This window comes from Anopheles coluzzii, chromosome 2 (genome assembly GCF_943734685.1).
Source record: "Anopheles coluzzii chromosome 2, AcolN3, whole genome shotgun sequence".
Taxonomy (NCBI): domain Eukaryota; kingdom Metazoa; phylum Arthropoda; class Insecta; order Diptera; family Culicidae; genus Anopheles; species Anopheles coluzzii.
This window is the reverse complement of record NC_064670.1, coordinates 71,236,686-71,250,952: the sequence shown is the minus strand read 5'-3', so window position 1 is coordinate 71,250,952 and position 14,267 is coordinate 71,236,686. Positions and strand designations below refer to the sequence as shown.

At 40.7% G+C, this 14,267-nt stretch overlaps 2 protein-coding genes across 3 annotated transcripts; both read left to right on the top strand.

Moving 5' to 3' along the window:
• The first annotated feature begins 3,107 nt into the window (after positions 1–3,107).
• Positions 3,108–7,432, top strand: LOC120951405 (tubulin-specific chaperone D). The gene is made up of 3 exons (XM_040370097.2): positions 3,108–4,903; positions 4,986–5,399; positions 5,478–7,432. The coding sequence occupies exons 1-3, from the start codon at positions 3,235–3,237 to the stop codon at positions 6,896–6,898; spliced, it is 3,504 nt and encodes a 1,167-aa protein (XP_040226031.2). The 5' UTR covers positions 3,108–3,234; the 3' UTR covers positions 6,899–7,432.
• A 418-nt stretch (positions 7,433–7,850) lies between these two features.
• On the top strand, positions 7,851–13,569 carry LOC120950591 (beta-1,4-N-acetylgalactosaminyltransferase bre-4). 2 transcript variants are annotated; one of them, XM_040368752.2, is made up of 8 exons: positions 7,851–8,167; positions 8,226–8,346; positions 9,534–9,751; positions 9,833–10,509; positions 10,582–11,128; positions 11,193–11,288; positions 11,398–11,524; positions 11,599–13,569. In XM_040368752.2, the coding sequence occupies exons 3-8, from the start codon at positions 9,618–9,620 to the stop codon at positions 11,605–11,607; spliced, it is 1,590 nt and encodes a 529-aa protein (XP_040224686.2). In that variant the 5' UTR covers positions 7,851–8,167; positions 8,226–8,346; positions 9,534–9,617; the 3' UTR covers positions 11,608–13,569. The 2 variants fall into 2 exon arrangements, with proteins under 2 accessions (XP_040224686.2, XP_040224687.2); XM_040368753.2 differs by lacking the exons at positions 7,851–8,167; positions 8,226–8,346 and adding an exon at positions 8,393–8,548.
• Positions 13,570–14,267: the final 698 nt, after the last annotated feature.

The window sequence follows — 14,267 nt, the reverse complement described above, 5'->3', positions numbered from 1 at the left end:
TACCAGCTTTTATTAACTACATTCTGTTAACACTATTTCATAGAATACTACGATCAATTGTACACCAGTATTTCATAGTATACTTAAATCAATTGTAAACTTCAACAAAAACAACATCTAATTCCAATGACACATTTCTGGAAAGATGGGTTTATTTACGAAGGACCAGGAAGATGGCTGGATGAAAATACGTTTCTAATGGTGATGATGCAAGAACATTGAAATCCATGCTGAGGATCCGATTATCAGAATCTTTTTGAATTTGATTGCTGCATGGAACAACTTTTCTTTATATAAAAATTTTTTTTGTTCATTTTAAAAAAATTTGAATATACAAGAATAAGATTAAAAATAAAAATTCACCAAAAAATCTGGTTTTGTTCAATAAACTAAGCTGTTGGAGAGGGGTGCGATTCATCTACAACGTAATTTGAGGGAACGAGATTTCATTCAACGGTACAGTTTGTTACACTTGGGAGCAGGGGATCGACGGGGTTACGTAATTGATGGATGACGCCCTATAGATTATTCCTCAGAATGAAACCCTTGGAAAATGAAAGGGTTTCAAAGGCCATGATCAGATGAAGCTTAGTAAAACACATAACAACAAAATGTAAGCAATATAATGATGTGTTATAAAGCGCCATCTATTGAGCAAACTAGTCAAACAATCAATTTTTTTCTATGGATAGGGTAACTGTACCAGTTTTCGGCAGGCTAGTGCAGCAGTTTCACAAAAATTGCTCACACATCAATATTTTACATTATTTTTCTTGAAAGTGTTGTTATTCTGGTTGATAAACTATCATAGTATGTTACAATATTTTTTATTTGCCGGTTCAAAGCCCTTTTTCATAAATATTCGTGAAAATGCAAACATTGATTTTGCTCCTATTTTCGGCAGTTTGTTCCTATTTTCGGCAGGCTGTGTTCCTATTTTCGGCAGCGCGAATACAAGTCAGAAAATGTTTGTATCAATGTGAATATGTACAAAAAAATGTTTAAAGCAATTTAACACTCTTACTTTCCTTAGATTGGTATTGAAAAGCACTTTAATTATTAATTTTATGATGCTTATTTTGGCCCGTTTTGACAGCCATTTTGATGCGACGTTTAAACAGAGCAGCCATTGACAGTTTGATGGTTATAGCGTACGGTGCGAACTGGCTTACAAATATTTATTTTTCTCTTAAGTTAGTGCATTTTTTGTCGTAAAATTGGTGATATTTGGTACAAGAAAGGTCATATTATGTGTCGACATACGCATTGTAGTGTTCTGATCAATTTTAAAAGGGATATTCAGCCAAATTCAAAGTGTGTTATTGTTCCGAGTTTCGACAGGAGCCCACAACATTGAGCTGTCAAAAATGAACATTTACTGTGTACCTATTTTCGGCAGCATTTAAAGTGAAAAATAACCTGTTTATCGTGATTTGTAAATTCCGAACAAGTTAGAATAAATTAAATAAGCATAAAATCTTTAATATACGCCACTTTTTCATTGTTTTACTGTTCTGATTCTCTTAATCACAAAACCTGCCGAACCTCCCAAGCGCCACAGATTTAGCTTAAACGACTGGAAAATTGAATATCTATAGAAAAAAAATGAAAGCTCCACAGCTTCATTGGTTTGATCAATAGATGGCGTATTACAACTCATCATTATATTGCTATCCTTTTCTCGCGATGTGTTTCGACAAGTTTCATCTTATCATGACCTATATAGCCTTCTAACTTTTTGAGCAAAAATCTATATGAATGGTCGTGTGGTCAGATACGTGGGTATCAACACCAACGACCATTACTCAAATCTCACTTGCTTCAGTGCTGGTGGTTTCCGTTCGAGTTTAGTATTTAAACAATCGTATCGCCGTTCTAGTTCTAGCGATGCATAACTTCAATGCGAAACCATACAACAGTACAGAAGAAATGAGAAAGCTCTCCTCCAAGCGATGAAGCTCAACTGGTTGGGGTATCCCACCAACAGAGAGCGCCACCATCTTTTTCGCTATTTTTAGAATGCATGAGTCGTTTGCCGTCTGCTAAACGAAGTCTTTCTATATTCCGTTTAGGTAGAGAACTTGAGTCGTTTAGAAGCCGTTTAGTGGTCGTTTAGTGGATTTGTGGCACTTGGGCTGCCTATTGGCTGACAGCAAAGCTGCCGAAAAAAAGCACAATTTATTTGATATTTTGGAAAATACGTAATGAAATGGTGTGAAACTTCGTATGTGAATATCAAATAAGTACACTTTCACTACAAAATTGTATTTTGTGAAATTTTTTACCGCATTTGTGCAGAATTTCACGTTTTTAGCTACCCTGCCGAAAATAGGTACACTGCCGAAAACTGGTACAGTTACCCTATTTGGTTTTCCAGCCATTTGAGCTTTATCTGTGGCGCTTAGGAACGCCGCTGCCATACTAATATTTATTGAAAATTTTAACAATCGAAAAATAACGCTTGTTATAATAAACAAAATACAACTAAGTTTTGTTTCTCTCAAATTTGATGAAAATAATTGGAAAACTTAGGTGATATTTGTGTTAAATTGTTGGTTTGCCCTGCAGAAGTAATCTAAGGCCACTACCAGACACATTGAAAAAAACACCTTAACGAAAAAGTATAAAAACCGAAAAATAACCGTTGTTATTGTAAACGTGAGTTTTGATTTCCTCAATTTTGATGAAAATAACACGAATACTATACTTTAATTTGTGTTGAATTGCTGTTTTTCACTTCAAAGGTATACTAATAGCAATTTCGTTAGGATTTCGCTCGTGTATGGGTGGACCGAATTCGGTCGACCGATAAAAGGAGCGTTACTTTTTTCGTTACGGTGTTTTTTTTTGGTGTTTCTGGCAGCGGCCTAACAGCAATTTCGCTGCGCCGACGGGTGGACCGAAATCGTTAGACGGAAACCAGAAGCGTTACAACGCGTTATATTTCATCTGTCTTTTTTGTCGTTACGGTGGTTTTTGGGTGTGTCTGACAGCGGTCTGTTGTCTTGTTCGATCGCTGCCGGAGCGCGGCCTTACTTTTGCCCTTTTCCCAGTTCACATCACTTCAGCAGACTTCGATCAAATGGTATAAATTTATGCTTTTCCGGTCTGTCACTCGAACGTCAGTCATCTGGTCATTTGTATACAATTAAACAGCAACAACAATAAACCGCACCGCATCTGCTCAGCAATAAGTGAAAATTTGTTGTAAAATCGGCCAAATTTAGTACAACCATGGTTGAATCAACAATGGAAGATTATAAAGGAGACGACGGACCGCAGAATGTGCTAGATGCATTCCAGGAGAATGATAAACTGCGCGTGTTAAAGTTGATCGACGGGCTACATGACAAGTCCGTCACGGAAGACGATTTCGAACATGCTTATGAAGAGTATTCTGGAATATTTTCCAAGTACCAGGAGCAGCCTCACTTGTTGGATCAAAGTCTGGAGGAGATAGTCAACCAAATCATTCCCTACCTGCAGGAGTCGGATGTGGAGCTTACCATCAAACATCGCGCTTCGAAATATCTCTACCAGCTATGTAAAGTTCGCACATTTAAAGCATTCGTGAAAAATCTTCCCCATGAAGTGCGTCACTTGCCCTTCGTGTTGAGTCTGGTCGAACAACAAAATCTAGACGATTGGCAAAACTGGGAAACGCGTTACATGGGACTGCTCTGGCTATCCCTACTAGTACTGAATCCTTTTGATTTGAGCCGGCTAGATGCGCTCGATGCTGGATGCGCTACGACGATGGAACGAATCTACGAACTGTGTAAAGCAAACTGCCTAAAAGATGATAGCTGCTCACCGGTGGTCGCATTTCTCGTGGCACGATTCGTCATAAGAAATGATGTAAAAATGGTGTATCTGGAAAAAATGTTCGACTGGGCAATGACCGTCAATGTCGACTATCGGGTCGATGTAAAACTTGGTCCTCTTTCAGCAATTGCTTGCATCCTGAAACATGGAAAGCGAGAAGACCTGCTTCCCTACGTAAAACGGCTGAGCAATTGGGTGTTGCAATTGGATTACGATACGATATCCAAGGACTTTAAAGTTTACAAAACGTGCATCAAAATCTGTCAACGTATCGGACTCGTCCTACTGCCGCCTAAAATTGCTAAATGGCGATACCAGCGGGGCGCACGATCGCTACTAGCTAACGTGCAGAAAACGGTAACGCTCGCCTCGCTAAAGGAGGTGCAGCAAACAGAATCGCTTCCAGAATGTTCGGAAGAAGAGGAAGATGTAGATGACGAGGAGGTGCCGGCCGATATCGAGGAAATCATTGAACGATTGCTGCACGGACTGAAAGGCAACTCGACAATCGTTCGCTGGTCATCGGCAAAGGGTATCGGGAGAATCACGAACCGATTGCCCAAGCTGCTGGGCGATGAAGTAGTTTCTTCAGTGATTGAACTGCTTAACCCACTGGAACAGGACGATGCGTGGCACGGTGCCTGTTTGGCATTGGCCGAGCTAGCCAAACGGGGTCTACTGTTGCCCTCTCGCTTGTCGGAAATTGTTCCATTGCTGTTGCAGGCGCTAGTGTACGATGAAATTCAAGGATACCGCAATGTGGGACAAAACATACGGGATGCGGCATGTTATATGAGCTGGGCATTCGCCAGGGCGTACCACCCGTCAGTTCTGCAGCCGTTTGTAGAACGTATTGCTTCGGCACTTTTAGTGACGGCCGTTTTCGATCGTGAAATCAATTGTAGACGTGCCGCATCTGCTGCCTTCCAAGAGAGCGTAGGACGGTTGGGCAATTTCCCGCACGGCATCGACATTCTTACCACAGCAGATTTTTTCTCCGTCGCGGTACGAAGTAATGCATTTCTGAACATAAGCGAATATATCGCAAAATTTGATGAATATAAGTATAATTTAATCGGTGAGTGCTGCAATGCTACTCTTTTAATTCTGATGTATGCACACTCTATATTGATCATGTATCGTTACCGTTTCTGTTTCAGATCATCTCATATCTCGCAAAATCAATCATTGGGATACGAATATACGCGAGCTATCTGCGCAGGCATTAAATAATCTCACCAAACACGCCCCGCAATACATGCAAAACACGGTGTTGCCGCAATTATTTCAGCTCGCAGAGTCTACCGAACTCAACACACGCCACGGTGCCGTACTGGCGATTGGGGAAGTAATTAACGCTCTGCAAAAGCTCACCATAGCAACGCACACCGACGGGGAACAAGGATGTTTCGTAAACGATACAATTATCGAATTGGCAGGCCAATTGATTGGAAAGTATAGGCAGCGTGGACAATTCAAGGGGATGAGCGGAACCTACATGAAACACGGTTGTGCCAGTTTCATACGAAACTGTAGCGAAGCTAAGCTACCGATCACCCAGAGAGAATATTTAGGTAAATACATATACATATAGTAGAGCCTGCCTGTAAATCACTATTTACACTCCCCAACTGATACTTTCTCTTCTATAGAATCCTGGCAACTGTTGCTGGATGAAAGCATTATCGACGAAAAGTCGACGACGCGCGAACAGGCTACGGTGGCATTTTCGAGATTTTGTGACGCTTACTACAAGGCGGAACCCGCTGATCGTTTGGGAAGTCTGATCGATAATTACATCAGAGAGATGGGCGACACGCAAATTGAACACAAAGCACAAGGCATTGTATCCGCACTTGGTGCATTGCCACTGTTTATGCTGGAGCTGCGCTTGCACGATATCGTAATGGTGATTGATACGAAAACCGTGGTCCCAGAAATGTTTGCGGTAGGCTACAATCACTCCGAGCTGCGCAGGGACTGCATTCGCGCTTTGATGAACATCGTTCAGACTGTTGGATTCGCACATTCGGCCCAATTCAACGACATACTTTGCGGACCTGTCTACGGTTGCTATCTACGAGCCCTGGAAGAGTATGCACTAGACAACAGAGGCGATATTGGTTCGTGGGTTCGGGAGGCTAGCCTTAACGCTCTCTATGCATTTCTGACCAAGTGTCCCTCCTCGCTGCTCACTCCACAGCACGTGCAGGATGCAATGATTGCCATAGCGAAGCAATCGGTTGAACGAATCGATAAAATCCGTGCCGTCGCTGGTAAAACGTTCACCTCGCTCATATACCACGAGCCAGAAATTCCACACATGACCCATAGGCAGGAACTGCAGAGAATCTTTCCACGCGACACGACGGAGGTACTGTGGCTATTTCCGCATCACACATTCCCAATGTTCATTGAACTGCTAGGCATAAACCCTTATGTGGAGCAGGTGTCCGCCGGATTGATACTGAGTGTCGGTGCACCGACCGAATCGCTGCATACGTGTGCGTCCAAAATTTTGAACGACTATTTAAAAACGCATCAAAGTTTTATAGAAACCTTCGGCACGGTGGTTCTAAAAATTTTAAAAGAAAAAACAGTGAAAGACACCCTATTCATTACGTCCACATTTCAATTCCTGGCCGAACTGTTAAACTCTTCCGCCAACGCCAAGGTGTTGCTGGTGTCGGAAGAAAGCGCGCTCGGTTTTGCTGAACCAATATTCAACCTGGTGAACGATTTGATAACGCACACCAAAAAGCATATCGATTCCATTCCCGTTTATTGTGCCCTAATGCTGGCGCCAAAAATCTGCAAGCGAGTATTAAGTAAACTAGTCGTGTACCTCGGAATGGTGTGCGTTAATATCCGCCGTGAGACAGCTCTAAAAATGTACGAAACTCTGCTCGTTTACGGAGACCAAACAACCATACCGGAGGAAAATCTCGACGAGGTGTTGGTCTGCTTAAGCGAGGAAAAGTGGGACGGTGAACTCGAGGAAGCTCGCCAAATACGCAACAAGCTTTGTTCGCTGATGGCTATTAAACCACCAGTTACAAAAGCGAAGAAGTAATCGACTTACGTTTCAATACGATACCGCTAAGCTCCTTTTTGTCATGCAACATGCAAATGAGATTGAAATGCCTTACTAACTAATATACTGCTTCTGTGGAATGTCGCACATTCGAACTAACTCGAAATACACTTATTCACCAATCTAACCACTGGTAAAACAATACTTAATGTATTCATTTATTGACTGTGTCCAACCCTCATATAGAATTTCTTTACAAAAACCACCGATCATCAATACAATACAACTGTTCCGGGTGTATTTTTGTGGATATTCTTAAAGTGTGACATTTCGTTCAACCGTATCAATGGGAACAATTGTGCTCATTTGTTTTAATTTATGCGATAGGAAGGGAGATGACTAAAATGCGCTAACCTTAGATAGTTACGCAAGCTTTAGAATTGATCCGGTAAAAATTAGTCCAGGACCAGGTCCCGTTTAAATGTAAGGACAAGGCAGTCTGTATGGACTCGCAGCACAAAACATACCACAGAACGCTATCAAAAATATGTTCTCAAAATAAATGTACTTACTTACTTATCCGGCGCTACAACCGGTTTGCGGTATTGGCCTGCCTCAGGAGTGTTCCGAAACCGCTCACGGTCTCGCGCCTTCGTCTGCCAGTCCGTTATCCCGGTCTTAACGCCTCCACGCCATCTTGTCACCTGAATTTGAGCCTACCACGCCTCCTCTTTCCTTGTGGACGGCCCAAAATAAACGTACAGAGCTATATTTCGGCAATGTTCAATTACTTTCATACTTCCAAAAATGGCTCGTTCTCCATTCACTACTTTACGAATCCTCGAGACAAGAATTAACAGTGCATTACAAAATAAGCGCTAATTTTGAAAACATGACACTTTGGGTCATGTTGGGTTTGACGTTTACGTAAATAGCCCAACAACAATCAAATGTCATTTGTAGTACCACCTTCCTTCCCTGTTTCTTCCAGCGATACTTCTGCCGTTTCGCCTATCACTGGTACATCAGGTGCTACGCTAGACACAAACAACATTTTGGTGACCAGCGAAATAACACAAAATTGCGGTGCATTAGCCGGCCCTTTGCCCTGTGAGTTTGATTTCCTCATTTGGATAGCAAACTGTGCTATATATTCACCAAACAATCGTCCACATGCTTTATCCTCGGTGAAACGGCAATAGAAAAAAAAGCAATTGTAAACAATCACTTGCAGCAAAAGTACAACATCCCAAGCGAAAAATCGAATATTCCATCTACAGCAGCAAGTTACGCATACGGTCCACTGCGGTATGAGTGATTCAACTTTGGTGTATTATTGATTACTGATCCCGTAAACCATATGCAGTCTACACCTAAACCGCTACCGTGAAAACTTATGCCACATCGTGATGGCCAAGAGGTGTACGCATCGTTCATAATCGAAGGTGATCAAAGGTGAAAATCACGGCCACGGTTCATCTGATCAAGTGAGTTCAATACAATTCCAACTGGAAGGTGAACAATTTTTGGAAACTTTTGTCGAATTAGTTCTTCTTATTTATAAGTTTTACTAAAGTGTACAATTTACAGTGAAGAAGAGAGAAACGGAGCGAGAAGAGAGGAAGAGATGTGTATGCTTTTCCACTTGTACTTCTGAAGTGTTGCTTTGATAACAAGTAAATTTAGAAGGTAAACAAGCCCTTTGCCAAGACTAGGAAAGGTGTACGAAAGACATCTTACCTATTTGCCATTTGATAAAATAATTCAACGATACATTATAGCAAGACACACAGTTAAAACTATCTTCTTGCAAATTGCAGGCCTATTAAATTTCTGTGAAAAATAGTGCAATAGATCGGAAAACAACGAAATCACTGTCCAAAGAGTAAACTCGTTCCATATACATAAAATTGGAATCAATGTCTTTTTTTTGGACTCGATAATTAGGAAAGTCGGTGCTCTGAATTTCTAATCAAACAGTATTTACACGTGTAACTAGCTATAAATCAACATTATTAAAAGTATACAATAACACAATATTGACCACAAAATAGACTATATTACATCATAATCGTTTTGATTTGGTGTTAGCTACTGTTGACGAAATGCCGGTGCGCAGTGTATTGCCGTTTTATTTGTACAGTGCTTCTAACGTACAAAACGTTGCGACCAATAGAGACAAATTCTAAAAAAAATTAGTTTCACGTGAAGATTCAAATTGTTAAATCAAGAGGCAAAAAGTGTGAAAGTTCTATGAAATATATGAAATATATGAATATATGAATATATGGTTTAGAGCCGCGCTCTCAATATCAAAGAGCCGCATGCGGGTGGCGAGCCGAATTTTGCCGATCGCTGGTATAAAGAGCTATAAAAAAAGAAATTTGTATGTTGAATAGGTAACAAATCTAATCCGGATTTTACAGAAACCTAAATGACGTCCATAATATCTGCCGACACCCCACAAACCTGAAACATAATTATGTTAAATGGTTTAAATATTTATTGTTTCAAGTTTCATCAGCTTGGGTTATTTATTTTATTATTTTTGTAATGCTGCTATTCTAATCTACCGATCTGTGTATTTCCTTGTTCTGAAAAAGATCTTGCGACTTAGTTCCGACTTAGTTAATAACACAAAAGTAATGCAAAGTTTTGTATCTACGCCCAACAGATTCTCCCGGCACCTAGAAATTGATGCACTGTAGTACAAGGAAGAGATCTCCACTGCTGACCATCTGTCTACGTAAATGGACCCATGGCGTTCTGTAACCGCACGCTTGCTATTAAGGCAGCGTTGGGAGCGGGGTTTTTGCTAATTCTGTTAAATCTCCTAAACTCCAAGCTAGACAGCTCTAGTGACACCAACAGATATTCACGCTTGAAGCTAGGGTAAGCCTACTATGATACTATCCCCCCTCAAAAGCGAATGTGTTATAACTCTAGCATCGTCTGATTGTATGTCCTGTGCAGTGTAACCCAATGGCCCAAACGAACACACGGCAGCATAGAATCACATTTTTCCACGTCCACTGCAGGTAACGATAAAAATGAGAACACAAATGAACAGTACAACACCGATGGCCATCCTGTAAATTATGATTCCTCCGATGCATCGAGGCGCGACGCATCCGTATCGAACACGCCCAACTATCCAGCGGAGAGTCCGGGAGCTTCCCAACCGAATCAGTCGTCTAGTGTAGTAAATGGAACAAGCGTTCAGCACAATAACCTTGAAATTCAAAATGTGATAAAAAATCTTGAAAAACAACCAACCAATCGCACAGCTACTACGGTATCTGCACAGTATGAACTGAACAGTGATAAGATAAATAATAATTTCTCTTCGATTGCAACTCCTAGCATTAGTTCTGGTAGCGTAAGTAGTCATTTTAGCAGTAGCATAAGTATTGTAGGCAATGTCTCTGGGCAGAGTAATGTGAAGTCTGAAAAAGAGATCAAAGTGAAAACAAACAAATCCTCGGCCGAAGATGCCACTAACTTTGCGCACAATGCCTCCATGGTAACCGCTCTGAAGCAGGAGCCACTGAAGAATGAACCTACACAACGGGATGGAAGCAGCACAAACGATAATAATTTGTCGGACAGGTTTACCATTGACAGCTGTCCACCGATTCCTCCAAACCTTGGTAAGTATCAATATTATGAATCATGTTGAATACATCTCTTACTGTAACCATTGCACAACCAACGCTTTTCAGACGGACCCATTACAGTGGATGTGGCGTTTGAGTCTCTGAGCGCGGTAGAAAGCCGGTTCGCCGATAAGCTGCAGCCTGGTGGCCAGTACGTACCGCCGGACTGTACCGCCCGAAACCGTGTAGCCATCATCGTACCATACCGTGATCGTGAAAAGCACTTACCAATCTTCCTCAAGAATATCCATGCACTATTGATGAAGCAACAGCTCGAGTACGGCATATACATAGTGGAGCAGACTGCTGGATCCTCGTTCAATCGTGCCGCCCTCATGAACATTGGCTTTGTGGAAGCGATGAAGCAAAAGAACTGGGAATGTATGGTATTTCACGATATCGATCTGCTTCCCATGGATGATCGTAATCTCTATACGTGCCCGGACCAACCACGTCACATGTCGGTCGCTGTTGATACCTTCGGTTTCAAGCTACCGTACAGTACCATCTTTGGCGGTGTCTCAGCCATGACAGAGAAACAGTTCCGAATGGTGAACGGATTCTCCAACGCGTTTTGGGGGTGGGGTGGAGAGGATGACGACATGTCGAACCGGTTCGTAACTGTTGTAGTAATATGTAAGAAGTAAAGTAATATTGCTCTATTTTCAATATTTTAGGCTAAAACATGTCGGTTTCCACATCGCTAGGTACCCGGTGAACATAGCACGATATACGATGCTATCACATAAAAAAGAGAAAGCTAACCCTAAGCGGTAAGTATCAAATAGATCGTACTACTGACATTCCACCATGTGCGAATCTGTTTTTGTTATTAATTTATTTTTGCATCAATTGTAACGCTTTCATATCATCAATCCATAGATACGAAAAATTAGTAAATGGAGCTAAACGCTTCGATAGCGATGGACTGAATTCACTGCATTATCAGTTGGTAAACTTAATACGTAAACCTTTGTACACCTGGATTCATGCAGACATTTCACCGGATGTAAGTGTGATCTTCATCGTACGATGTATCTTTAAACACTAATCCGTTTTGTTAATGTACCAATTTATCCACAGGGCAGCTGATGATTGTCGTTTCTAGCGGATTGGTTAGGCTAAATAAACAATCCCCAAAAAGTAGCAGGCAGCAGCAGCATTGTTGAGATGTAGATAATTTTGAATTATTGTACGTAGCGAGTTAAAATTGTGTTCACAGGCAACATTTAACCTTCTTATGATTTAGCAACGGTGTAAGATAAACGAATCTATTTCCATCCACTTATTCATGGAAACTAAAGAAACACTAAATCTAGCACAAATTTATTAGCGCCAACGTTGTGCTCCACAATCCTGCGTCATCCTGTTTCCTTCATTGGGAAAGTGATAAAAAAAACTATCAAATAAGCCTATAAATCGAACAAATTATCAATCGATATTGAAGATAAGAGTAGTTTCTAAGTAGCATTATTTGAGCAACTGTTAATTTTGCCTGATTTGCTCATTCAAATCAACAGCGGTTGGTGGTACTTATGTTACATGTTACATTTAAAATGTTGATGGACAAACCGATACGTGTTTCCAAAGTATGACGACGCTGAATAGAAAACGATTGACAATTAAGTTTGATAACTTCAATAACTCTTCAAAAGAATGTTGTCATATTCAATTCAAGCATGATCTTTTGTCTGTGTTATTTAGTGCAATTAATGCTCAATGCAAACCTACAACGGAATCGGAATCTTGGATTGTTAGATCAATTTTCACTGGTGGAAGAAAAAACAAAGATTTGAAGCACATGTAATCTCAATTGGTGCGACAGACACGACGTGTCCTATATAGTGAGCAAGAATGCGGATTTCTTTAGCAAAAGTGACCATTAGCAACCATTAGTCCGGCCTCGTGGTACTGTCGTCAACTCTTACGACTTAACAACATGCCGCCAAAAGGACCGTGCCCCCATACGGTAGGGCTGACGACTATCATGCTATGGGGAGTAAACCATACGTCACTGAAAGCCAACTCCACAAGTGGTACAGGCAGGCCTAGACCGACAACGGTTGTTGAGCCAAAGAAGATGAACAAGACCATTAGCAACGCTTAGTATTGAATGCAAATTTGTTAAAAATGAATAATAAAAAGCAATGTAGCTACTTACGGAAATACGCACAAATTTCACGATGAAAGATCTGTTATAATCAAAATACAAGCCACACAAATGGGCACAAACGTTTCTTAAGTTCCGTCCGGATGAATGAAGAGAGCTAATTTGTACTGCGTAGTAAGTAAATTAGATCCAAAATAGTCAACAATCAAGGCATCGTTGCAGAAATCAGCAAGATATGATAACATTATCAAACAATGAAGATGGTGCCGCTTTTGAACTCTTAAGCTGTCGTTTTCCTTTCGTACGTTAGACGCTTGATCGTGTTCAAGCTAGATATTGAAATTATTAATTATGGCTATTGTTACATTAATTAATTTATTTTTTCCGACAGATAATTGCTAACCGTGAGATGCTTTACACCACGATAGCATAGATATGCGTAATAGACAAAATACCAGACAGATCGAATCATTCAAACTTAGTCCCTATGTTAATTCCCGCTCTACGTTCTGGAGTATAGACTAATTAGACCTCAACAAGCATTCTTCCTCACACTGGACTAAAATAACAAAACAAACGTATGGAGCGTAAATGTACAACGAGTATGCGTAACATGTTGTGAATTGGTTGGTGAAAGTAATGACGAACCTGGTTCACCTGTTTAGATAGTATTATTGCAATTATTGTAATGATTGTTATGATTCCAATACTCACTAAGAACGATACTACCATTCAAGACCAACACACAAAACTAACCCTTCTTCAAAAGTTATTCGCAATGATGAATCTCTTGATCATGTTAATCCACAATTATTCTTACCATTACTGGAAAAAAACTGCAGTGTAGCGGGAACTAGTGTACGTTGGGGGAAACTTTATTACGCAATACTTGAATACGCAGAGATACTTTGAATGAGATAAAACAATAAACAATAGAAACTGTACCGAATTGTTCACGTTTATTGCTCTTACAAAACGAGTACCTAGAGAATGTTTTGGTCCTATGAACTCAATGCTTTGTTTGTGCAGTGTACATTTAATCATCATTACATGGCATATGTACATGATCTAACATATAACAAACATGCATTCGTATCGCAGCTACTTGGATTAATGTTCTCTTATAAAGATTGAATATTTTTTGCGATGGAGTTACATCTATACTAGAGCTGGGCAAAATTCACAAAAAAAGTGGAACCGGATCCGGACGATTCCATCAAATGTCGTAACCAGTTCCAAAGGGTTGGTTCAATCACTCACGTCGGAATCGTCCAGAATTGTAGTCAACCGATAGTTGTGAATCTGCGTATGATTTTAACAAAATGTTCGTTATACGTTCGATTCCTGAATGGATCGAGCCCACATTCTGACCATTCCAGATTATTCCGAACAATTCCGACAATGCCGACGATTTCGGTCAATTCCGAACGATTACTGCCGATTCAGAAAGATTCCGGAGAAGACCGGCTGAGCTAACGATTCCATTTCTCTGGAGTCTGAATCGGAAGCAACCTAGCCAGAGCCGAAGTGGAACCGTGGGCGCGAACCGGAGAACTCATCTCTAGTCTATACAGCTTACCAACTTTCCCAAACAAGGCAAAACCAACGTCCCATTTAAATTTAAATCAATTCACGTGACGTT